This window comes from Hetaerina americana, unplaced genomic scaffold (assembly GCF_022747635.1).
Source record: "Hetaerina americana unplaced genomic scaffold, ioHetAmer1.1.p SCAF_14, whole genome shotgun sequence".
NCBI classification, from domain to species: Eukaryota; Metazoa; Arthropoda; class Insecta; order Odonata; family Calopterygidae; genus Hetaerina; species Hetaerina americana.
In genome coordinates, this window is record NW_027286514.1 from 11706130 (window position 1) to 11718493 (window position 12364).

The 12364-nt window shown below is 40.2% G+C and overlaps 1 protein-coding gene across 1 annotated transcript in view; it reads left to right on the forward strand.

Annotated features, from left to right (window-relative positions):
- Window positions 1-33: 33 nt before the first annotated feature.
- LOC139686432 (phospholipid phosphatase 1-like) overlaps window positions 34-12364 on the forward strand; it is a 213080-nt gene continuing 200749 nt past the window's right edge. Inside the window, exon 1 of the mRNA XM_071583622.1 lies at window positions 34-133. Within this exon, the coding sequence (XP_071439723.1) occupies window positions 85-133 (49 nt within the window). The 5' untranslated portion in view covers window positions 34-84. The remainder of the gene's footprint in view (window positions 134-12364) is intronic.

The window sequence follows — 12364 nt, forward strand, 5'->3', positions numbered from 1 at the left end:
AAGAAGAGGGCGTAGGGAGAGAGGTCTCTATGGCGTGCGGCGTGCTCCGCCCGGCAGTCGACCCGTTCTACACTCGCGGTGAGGATGCGATCCAGGCGCCGCGTCGCGGTGGAAGTTGCCACCATCGCCCTCGGTGAGTACAGATATTCATGTACTCCTCCGCCTTGTTGTTCCCCACGTTGCATCCCCTCCATTCGCTCTCGGCGGGAGGCATACGTAAAATCGTCGCCGGTACCCCACGTGTTGATTCGCGGATTGCCGGGCGCGTGTCACTTTTCTCTTTCTTATCTCTACTCCCCACCCCCTCCTGTCCAGCGTTTTACTCTACGGTGAGGTAATTTGTATAGAAGACTTTTATCTTTGAAGCGGGTGTTTGCTTATCGATGGGAGAAATCACTTGGAATCACGACTACCCGGCCCTTGTTTTCTTCCGTCGGGTGATCCCATGCTTTGGCGGCCTTTCCTCGAGTTGGCGCGGGCTAGCCCGTATCGCCGTCGTCGGTGGAGGCTCCCGATCAGTGGGGAGCTCCGGCCTTCACGCCCGGCTTACTTTTTTTGTCGGCTCTCTACGCGCGCGCTCCACCGCGCCGGGGATGCTCGCCCGCTCCCGCTGTCTCGATCAGCTGTCTGCGGACGCGCACTCCCCATCTCTCTGCACCCAAACATTGTCGAGGTGGAATAGCGGCGGTGAGGGGTTGTTGCGATTGCTTCATGATGGCAACGATGTGATGTTCTTGTCGAAAGGGAAGGTGATATGGCGTGATTATTGATATGCATGTACTTTAATGAGATTGTGAAAGGATGGTAAGCGAATTTCCCAATGCTGAGGGCAGAATTGATGTTGTTTAGGTGAATGACTTTATGTTGCACAGCCGGGAAGTGTTCTCTAGCACTCATACAGAGCTGGAGTTTACGTGTTAGTGAGGAATTAATGTCAGAATAATGAAAAATACATTCGATTCTTCATTGTTATTATGTCCTAAATTAAACATGCTCATCTCTCATCAATTATATTCAAATATTTTTCTTTGTTTATTTTATTCTTACGGCATCATATTTGCATCGCATTTTGAAACATCATGTATTCCTCGTGCAATGAGATTTTACCTTAAATATTTTGTCAATGGTTACCGGTGTAAATATTCATTTGGAATGGTAACCTTTCTACTATTCATTTTGAATAGAACTTAGAACTCTGAGTAGTTCTACTATATTTTTTATATTCTTACACGACCATGGTTTCGAAGATCAACGTCATCTTAATATTCTGAATGTGACGTTAATCGTCGAAGCCATGGCCTTGTAAGAACATGAATAATTATTTTGAAAATATGCAAAGTTATAAGTTTTATACAAAATGATCTCAAAATTTTGTTCAGCAAGTTGTAAGTCTTTCTGGTTTTGCTCTGGGTGATCGAAAGATTAATATTCACTGTGTTGAGGGGAAAATCGAAAATTCATGTCAACTTTTCGTGGTTAGGCAGCAATTTTAAATTCATTACGTGACCATTTACCGTTTTTACAGATATATAGACAACATGAATTGCTCTAAGATAAACTGAAATATGACAGTCGTGTTTCATTGCAGAAGGCCGTGAATTTTAATCCTCTCACTTTTTTCAAGACTTTATTCAAACTATGATAATGATAATCCGTTCCTATATTATTAAAAATGTATTGTCTTCGCCTTGTTTCTCCCAATTTAATGGTGAAGTCGTTGATATGGAGTTGATCTTTGAATAGATCCGAACCCCGTTCTTCGAGTCAATATGATGAGTGCAGATTAGAGGCCTTTGAGATGTTGTCGGCAAGAATATAGAAAAGAAGTTGACAGAAAGGAAGACTGACGACGAAGCTTTGAATTTGGCGGGAGAAGAGAGGAATTTCCTAAATGAAATCCGAAAAGCCAGGATAAGCGGTCAGAGCATATATGGAATGGCGGTGGGATGGTGTGATAAGTCTGTGATAGAAGGGAAATTATAAGGTAACTGTGGGATTGGGAGAGAATAGGCATTTTAGTCATCACGAGAGAAGGCAGAAGTTACGAAGGTATGAAGAAGGAAATAATTTAAAGGGAACGGTATAAGATCCACACGATAAATTTGCGTAATAATCGCAGAGGCCGTCCAGGATCTACCTTCAATAGGTATATTATCTATGACGATGTGCCTACCCGTGCAATTAAGAAAACATATTTCCTTTATTTGAGCCGGCATTTTTTCCAACGTACACTGACGCGATGAAGAAGACCCAATATGCGGATTGTACGTATTTTTGCTGCTTATCACACCTTTTTTTTGTAGTCCGTTAACCACTAATTTCAAGCTAACCCGTCTTTCTTCTACTGGCAACTCGTGACAGGTGGGAAGTGAATCGAACACACTTCCTCAACCTCCCCCGTTGACGTCAGGAAAGGAAGGAAATGCCCGTAGCACCACAAAACCCTTGTCGTTTGTTATTGACCTAATTTGAGGTTTTTGAGGTTGCAGCGGAAACCTGACACAAGTTAAACAATATCCGTCGGCCATGAAATGATCTAGCACCGCAAACGGACTCAAGCCTACAAACTTAAACTTTTTTTTAATGGAATTGAAATTTTAAAGTTGAAAAATGTTTGTTTGCGATGGTAGAGGGGAGAATATTGTGTAAGGTAGATGGAAGAAAAATGAATTGAGATAGGAAGTATGTGGACCTGAAAAATGTTTTATTATTATGTTTTGGGTTGTGCTAGGCCAAATTAGAAGCGCAGTTTTGCTACGTCTGAAAGAGAACCACAGCATGATGTAATTATTTTACGTGGGTCTCTTCATAAAAAAATAATCTCTGATTAGCAATTTAATGCTAATAATATTTTAATACTGGCGTTAGGGTGAATGTTTAGTGTTCACAATGAATTCGAAGGAAAATTTACTGGCGTACAGCATTCGTTTTTTGTCTAATAATTCAGAAAATTCAACCCACGCCGTTATATGTGTGTGTGTATATAGATATTAATGTACACACTCACATTTACATAATATCCTGCAAGCCGCCGCAAAGGCGTGTGGCGGGGGAGGTTAGGTCACCAGCCATGCATCCTCAGCCATAATCATGATACCTCTGCATAAATATCAGTTTGATCACGTACTGGAAGAAAGTTAAGTTGATCTCACGAAAAAATAAATAAATATGTGTGTGTGTGTGTATATATATATATATATATATATATATATATATATGTATATATATATATATATATATATATATATATATATATATATATATATATATATATATATATATATACTTGTATAACCACGGCATGGTGGGGTGTAATCATTTTCCTTTGGTCTCTACATAAAAACCAACCTCTGATTAGTAATTTCATGCTAATAATATTATGATACTGGTATTGGTGTGTGTTTAGTGTTCAAAATGAATGCGAGGGAAAGTTTATTTAGGTTAGTATTGCATTCGTTTCACATCTACTAGCTAAGATAATTCAATTCACGTCGTTATATTCAGGGGGATTTTAAATTATCACACCATACTATTCTGTGGGCGTTGTGTTTATAATTTAGATGGATCACGTGGTGCAAAACATCTTCATTTCATCCACTGGGTACAACGTAGGCTATGGTAAATTAAAGGATATCCACTGTCCTACATTTTCAAGCGTTCTAGAAAATATGCAAATATTGTTGGAGGATGAAGAATATGTCGATTGCGCTGTCATTATGGTGATCTTAAACAGAATTCTTCAGGTATAAAGTTGCTGAAGCTGATATTACTCGATGCGATTTCCCGATTTAATTTTAGTAACAATTGGCTAATCTTCACAATGTCCAATTTAGTAAAATTATGATGTTTTTTTCATCGGTTGAGTGGATCAGTCTTGAGTGGTAGGGCTGTCAATGTGGCTTGCTGCAGGCGGGTCTCATCCTTAGGAATAATGAATACCGTCACGGACTCGTCCACTACTGATGGAGGCGGCATTCTTACATGTAGCGTGGTCAGCCTGCCAAGGTGATTCCCTGGCCAGCCAGCGTTGGGCTTTGTGAGGAGGGGATGATAGAATCCTGGCGCCGAGCGTACCTTTTCTCTCAAAATGGAACTATACGCTAGGGATGCTGGAAGGTACCGTTGTGGCGAATCAGAAACTCTATGAATAGAAATTTCTTTTAAATAATTGAATAATAGAGAGAAAAATTAAATTCGGCATCCCCTATGAAAAATTCAATATCGACATCATTCCTAACGCAAGTTAGTTGTTCCGTTCTCCTTCCGAAAACCTCTTTCCGATGGCCGCCGAAATGTTACCTTTGCCGCGCGTTAGCACTGTTCATTAGTATTTCAATCCCGCAACTTGTTGACGGGAGCCCTCCATTTCTCCCCCATCGAATATGGTATTCTCTTACTATCCGTTTGACGGTCTCTATCGCACTCTGCTGTATTCGGTCGGCTTGATTTCCTCGTGGGTCTTTCTCGAGTGTCGGTGTTAGTTGTTATTAAAGGGTAGGAAGCCGCTTGCCCTGGTCATTTTCATCATTAGGGGCTGGTGTTTGTCTGTGCATCGGCCGTATCTTGGGGAAGAAGGGAAAGGGACATTTTAAGGAAGGGTGGAGGGTTAGTTGGCGTCGAAATTAGTCGACTCCTGACGAAAGAAGGCGAGAGTCGGGCGGTTTAACGTCACATCCTTCAAGAGCGTACCGCTGCAATTTGAAGTACTCTCTCCACATGGCACCCACGCAGGGGTGGGGACATCAACGACAAGTTGTTCACCCTGGGTCTTTGACGTGGGTCATTTGAACGGTAAACCGATGAATTAAACCGTCACAGAAATAAACTGACGCTGGATGGCAGAGTCGACGAGCCAAATATATGTAAATTATTGCTTATGGGACATTCAGAAATGAAGTGTAATCATTGAAGAAAAGATAGTAACCCGATATAATGCTATTAAGTCCTGAGCTTACCTCGAGGTAGATGCATGTACTTCATTGGTTACTCGGTCTTTCTCAATATTTAGTGGTACCACATATCCATTGCATGCAATATCCTTTTCTCTGCTACTCCTATCGTCTTAAGTCTCACATCCGTAGAAAATTAGTCTCCACATATAAGTTTTAACGAATCGCTTCCCTATGTCTATGTTAGTATAAGTTTCCGTTAGTCCTTGTTTCGTCTGATAGCCTTCATTTTCTGATTCATACTGGTTATTTCGTCGCTAGTGATCCTGCTGCCTAAATATTGGAACTAATCGTACGGAAGCGGACATTTAATTGTGAGTAAATTGAAATAATTCTGTGCCTATTAATTATTTCTCTCGCTTGGTCATAATCAGTCGCGTCGAATTTCTCTAAGATAATGTTTTCTGGGCCTCATGAGTTCATTCTCCATCCTAAACTTCGTTATTAGGCCATCCGTTCGGATTTTTAGGATGAATTCTGCACGCCAATTGTTCGACCAGTCCGCATTTTTAGCGTTTTCGAGGCCCAGAAGTATTTCATTACGTGGCGAGCCTCATGATATCTTAATGATAATTAAATTTATCTGTAATTTTCACAAAATGTATTGCGTACTGCGCTTTTCAGTGCACATGAATGATCTTCTAGCACAAAATATTTTGTGCCTGAAGATGACGCATGTGCATTGAGACGCGTAGTAGACAATAAATTTCGTGGAGATTCACGATTAACTTTTATTATCATTCTGACATATTTCCACAAACTGGAGTTGGCCTCAATTACTTACACTCATGATTTTGTTTTTGAGATTACGGCAGTTCGCTCCTTAGAAAAAATGCCTCCCGTGATTGAGAGAAAACAAGGAGAATGAGCGTCTCGGGGCACTCTACTGTCTCATTTTAACCTTATTTAGCACGTGTCCATGAGGCGGCTGTCAGGGTATGACGTACATTTATCCTTTCGTGACTCGCTTGGTCGGAAATGGGGGTCGCCTTCGATTAATGTCCACTTTACTGAAAATTGATGATATTTTTCTGTTGGCATGTGAAGTACGTTACACAGCCGGAAATATGAGGAAGATATATAAATAAACATGAAAATAGATTCGAAAATAGTGTGGCAGTTTTGAATTGTTTATAAATTTCGCTGAGTATTACCCGGAAGGTGTTTAAATAGAACTAAATCGCGCGGCCTATTACTTCAGCGGTAGCTTTAATGAGAAATAAATATTGTTATTTTTTCTTAATTAATATTTAGATTGAGTGGTTATCTTTTTAAATGTAATTATTTCAATTGAAAGTCATTTACAGCCCACTTCCTGCTCTGCATGGGTCTTTGATTCTGACCACTTATTCAGTAAATTGTATTTTTCCATTTATGTAAAATGTATTGCTGGAAAAATGAATAAATAATAATTTGTAAAACATTTAAGCTTAGCTTCGTATCACTTACAGAATCAAATGTATAAATAGTCGCTTCTTTTTTTCATCTCTCGGTTTTTGTTCTATTTTATAATTTAATTAACTTTGATTGACAGTCAATTAATTTTCACTCAGTTTGTCTTTTGTATATTAGGTTCATATATGTATTTTATTTTAATAAACAGTTATTTGTTCATTTCGTTCTGTGATAATAATATTTGGCATGGTTATTCGCGGTTTATAGTTTAAAATTGGTGAGGTTATATGATTACGTTAAGAATAAATTATCACTGATAGTGAATAAATGAAAAGATTTCAACGACCATCGCACCATTGTAGCAAAAATGGAGTAGCCCTCGCGAGCAAATAATTTCGAGTTTATTGCCCCCCTTTCATGGTGGGCCCTTCACTCGTTGTGATTAGCAACGGTCAGTGGTTTGAATGCACCGTGAATGATGGTCTCGTATCGCCCTCCAGCCAATGCCCATCTCCCTATTCGCCGACTCGATTTCTCTCAGTCCACGTTTTCTTTTTGGGAGGAAGAGGTGAGATAATAAAGGACGCAACGAGAAGAGTACTAGACCAGGACGAAAGTAGAAAGCAGGGACTAGACAATTGACATCGCATATTTTGGAGTTGATTGAGTTATCAAAATTTGATGCTGTAAGAAAAAAAAGTATTTTTTGAGTGCAAGAAACTCTTACTAAAGCCCACAAATGACGTTATTCCGGTCCACATTTCAATTTATACGAAAGGATTTTGATTATTTTGAATATTTTTCCAAGAAAGGCATATTTTTCCAGCCTTGGTATCCCCTAATGAGCGTGAATGGCAATTACTCAATTTAACAAAATCATCTAATTTAAAAAAGCAATCGGAGGGCCAGCGAACAGGCCGCTTGGCTAAACTAAAGCTTAGCTGAATAAAGCACTCGGCCGTACATAGATGGATTTTGTTTCGAATCCCGGTGAAGGCGAATGATTTTTACGCTTAGAAATCGTTGCATTAGTGGATGACTCCGTAAAAAATTACGGTCGCGGCATATCCCTCAGTTTCTTCGAATATTTTATTTTATTTTGAACGCACCGCTTTCCGGAGGCCTGTGAGACAATTTTTTGGGGAATATGTTTACATAAAGCGGCGTTAATGCGCTGGAGTGCATTAACTGAATGTACCTTACTCTCGAAGTGTGATCTGCTTGGCGCGTCATTTTGTTCGCTTCTGGTCGGTCGGTTCCGTTCCCTCGGTCGACAATGGACATCATATGGACACCACTCGCGAGGGTATTGCGTCCTCATCCGCTCGCTCTTTCTCGCTTCGGTTACCTCATCGGTCACGACGCCCTTTTCGGTTAAGGGCGAATCGCGAGGCCAGCGATTGAGTGAGCCCGCCGTTGGGAGGGGTCCAGCTGGTATCCCCCACCCTGGCGGTCGGCCGATGGCGCTCCAGGCCTCCCGAAAGAGGGGTCGCGAAAAAAATTAAGATTGGAATCATCCGCACGATACAAAATGACATCGTTTTGTTTTTCTGGAATATCGTGAATTCGGTTGGGAAGCGATTTAATTGCCCTCACTGGCAAGTAAAACTAGTCTACCACTTCCTTTCCCACTCTCCATCTCTCTCTCTCTCTCCTCACTTTCCTGGGTGATGAAAGGAGATTTTTCAGGGTCGAGCCGAAAGCGCGAGGTTGACATCATCGCGCTGATTTACTTTCTTTTTTCCTCTCTCTCCGTTCGTCGGTTTGTGGCATTCAGTAAAAAGGGAAGAAGACGCATTAAAAAAAAGAGTGGTAATAATCGCTCCGTCGAAGTTAAAAGCGGCGACCGTTTGGGCAACAACGTCGCTTCGCGACCGGATCTTTGCCCCGGCGGACTCACTATGGACTGAAAAAAGACCAAATTCGGTCTCGTGATTCATGTGGGTGCCATTTCCGCGGCAGCAATGCGGGAGGGACGTCGGCGCACGGATCAAATCGTAATTGCTGGGCGAGACCAAAGAACCAACCGCCCAGTGCGCGTGGGCCGTTGTCTCTTCGGTCGAGGTACGAGCCAACACCACCGAAAGACCCATAGTTGCCTCTTTGATTGGGAATTTTTTTGGTGATTATTCCCAGGTACAATGAAACCGAGCTGTAATATTGCGTTTTCCGTCTTTGCTACCCATGACGGTTGTCAATCGTTTATTCTCTAGGTTGATTTTCTTAGGCCTATAGCAGTCATTATGAAAACTCGAGACTTCCCCTGGACATTTTCGTCGATAGAAAAAATAATATTGGAATGATTGCAATTAGGAGCAGAAAAGTAGCGCGGCGGGTGGAATTTTCGACTACTTCCTGCCCCTGGCTCAAATCCCAGTTGTTGATGCCTTTTGGCATCCCCCGCACGTAAATATCTAAGCAGTGCGATTTAATGAATACCAGAATTACGTGGGTAACAGCAGGTGGCACAAGGAAGGAAACTGTTTCTCGTACTCCCGGATGAGTTAATTATACAGACCCTAGGGTGAGGTTTGATATGAATTCTATGCCCACCTGTGAAAAAACTAATCTTCGGGTCCATTACTGTGGTGGTGCCGATTCGTAACCATGGGATCCGGGATGAAAGGGTATAGAGAAGTTTAGCGTCTCAGTGTTCATTTCTTTTCGGCGTTCTTCAGGGCGTGTCTAAGGAGTCACGAGTGATGAAATGCAATGTTTGAGGACGGGAACTCCTAGGGAAGCCTATCGGGAGCTTTTAGGAATTCCGAAATCCTCAAGGTCGTCTCTCACCGCAACTCGCATTAAATGAAGCACCATTCGACGGCGCAGGGTCCACGCCCTGGGCGGGGTGCTTCTGCCCGCGGATTCTGAGTCATTTGGTTAGCACCCTACCGACAATGTCGACTGAATAGGCGAGGTTTGTTTCTTTTCATTTCGATGGCTTTCAAAGGTCACTTGTTCCCCTCCCTAGTTAAGAACCGCGATGTTTTTTTATACTCATAGTAGAATGTGGGCTGATGGTGTATTTGAAAAAAAACCTTAATTTTTTCACGCGGAAAAATACGGTTCTCCCTGTGAATTGGATTTCCCACTCGATACCTCTTTTACAATGAACCCCACTTTTGCCTGAATATTCTTCAGAAAGTGTCATTAGCTGCTACTTGAGTATTGATACGTTATTTTATCAGTGTTTGTATGTTATCATGCGGAAGCACTTCATAGCACAAATATATTTGATACAGAAGTACAATACGAAAGCACCAGGCCATTAACCTATTTCAGAAGATAGGAGTGTACTGGAGGAAGAGACGATTCATCCGAAACTTAAATACGAAATTACGTAATGAATAACTAATCAGAGCACTTTTCCACTTGATAAATCCATTATCAAGTTATCAAGTGGAAAAGTGCTTCGACCAGTTATTCATTATGTTCGACTTCCACCGCATCACGCCTGAAGCTACTCAATTTGTACAACATTACGTATTATACTTCAAAGTATGGGTTATTGATACAAGTATATTCAATCAGGATGTGCAGTGAAGGACAGTAGATGAAGGCGAGAATTTTCTGTTGCTCCCCGTGTTTTTCAACGAGTAAACGAAGCATACGGTAAGAGAGGGCTGGATGTTGGAATGAAAGTAGGTGTGATCTAATCGAGTGAACTAGATGTGAGGATGATTAAGCTTTAGCTAGTCTGTCAACCATGGGAATGCAATCATTGCTGAGTGAATTACAGAAACTGTGTCATCGGTATGATCACATCGGTTCTGCAATTGATTCTAATCGATAATAAGAAGACAATTTTAATGACATTTTCAAGAAATAGGGAGGATAAATCAAAATTATAGCTCGAGGGCAGAAACCGCATCAGACGGAAGAATACTTCTCCTATTTACTACTTCAGACGACAGTGGTCCACGTCGTAACGACATAAAGCGAGGAAAGCAGGAGAGAGTTTTTGAAGGAGATCTTAAATGTAAAGAATAGATTACTGATTTACTTAGTCCCTAGTTTAATCAAAAATTTAACCTTTATCGGCAGATCGCTTGTATCGAGTTGATCGTACTAAACCATACATTTAATTATATCCACATCTTCGGGATCCATTTTCATTGTAGCATTCACGGCCAGTGATGACCGAGCTTTTTCCCTAGAAAATGCCAAATGTAAGTTACTCAACTTCAAATAGTATGAAGAATTGGTTTTCAAATCTTATCAAAAGAGTAAAACCGTCCGTCGTAGGGTTAACCTTGATGAGATTTTATTTCGCGTTATCTTTAATAGCATAGACTATATTCGTCCTAATGGAATTTCCAACTTCCGTTTTTTAGCTAAAACAATGCTGAAAAGGTGGGAAAAAACAGGAACTTGGGGAATGACTCATATATTTTGTCGGTCGGTCATTTTTAATCGTACTCGTAAGTTAAGCGGCGGTTGGCCAAGCTTGAAATGTCATCGCTTGTGTCCTTCACTTAGAATAGGTATGGTAGGTTAAACATTCGTTTAAGGCACCTTACTTACCTGATGAATTGAATTTGATGCGATTGCGGTCGATTAATTACGCCAACACACGGCAGTGAGTGTGAGTTGAACAAAATCGGCTGACATCTTTCTTAGGACTACCGATACTATCGTAATATAAATCCTCCTCGGTTGAAGTTGGTCATTTAAGATTTGATTTTTATAGCCTCATTTTAAAAGTTTTCTTTTTCATTGTTCCCTTGATATTGTTTTATGCTATCCATTAAACATCATTTGATGGCCATATCCATATTAAAAGATTTTGTCCTTTACCACCGACTTTATACTAAGATACAACCCATTTTTCTTAAAATCTTTTAATGTGGATATCACACACTTTCACGCAGTTAAGCCTGTAACCGTAAAGTATAATTATTTGATGGATACAAAACGCAATTGACCATAATTTTCCAGCACGTATTTATTCTAAGTAACATCAAGCTATTTCAAAAATAGTTATCAGAAAACGCAAATATTGTCTCCTGTCTTTCCAAGCTTCAAGGTTGGGAAATATTTCTTCGCTTACTGGGTGTCATTGCAAAATAAAACATCCAAACGTTGAAATTTTAATGCATGACGTGATAAAAGGCAATATTTTCCTCTATGTGTCTCTTCCAAAATTATTTTCATTGATCGCAACGCACGCGGTTCGAAGGAGGGATTGATATTATGCTTGGAATTTTTTTTTAAACGGTGTCTCGTGAGAATGCTAAAGTGTTCCACGACTTCTAATATTTTATACCCATCTTTCGCTTATATTTTTCGGGATATCTCGGAGTGAAATGAAATACTCGGTGGCAAAGTGTTGTCACAAAACCCCTGCTGTCACTCGAATCTTTCCTAATTTTAAGTGTAAACACCCTGTATTGTTAATTTGTTATGTTGATATGAATTTCCATTTCTTTTTTCGTGTCGGATAAGAAGCGCTTAAAACTTCCCAATTGATGTTTTTCGCACGCAAATACGCGAACGACTGAATGTTTTAAAGAATTCATGGGAGTAAAACAATGACTTTCAATCTGTTAGGGGTTTTAATCACGTTTTATGAACGTAAAAGTGTCCTTGTTATTTCCTTATGGGCTCATGCTTTCAAGTAGATGTTTTCTTTCTGCAGTTGGACGTCAAGGCGTTTGATTTGTCCTTTGATTTCATGCTTTTTCAAGAGTCATCACAAAATCATTTGCCCTCAATGTTTAACATTACGAGTGAACTAACTTGTTGGTGTTGGCGACATTCGATCTCGAAATCGGAACATTTAAATGGAGACATTAAATTTTATATAAATTTTATTTATATATATATATATATATATATATATATATATATATATATATATATATATATATATATATATAAACACGCATGTAAATGATTCTGAAGACGACGGCCGAGCCGTCGAAACGTCAAATAACATATTGTGAGTGTCCTTTCTTTGTGTCTCTATGGTCTAAAAAACTACATCTGTGTTTTTATATGTTTGTGCGTCGCCGAAGAGC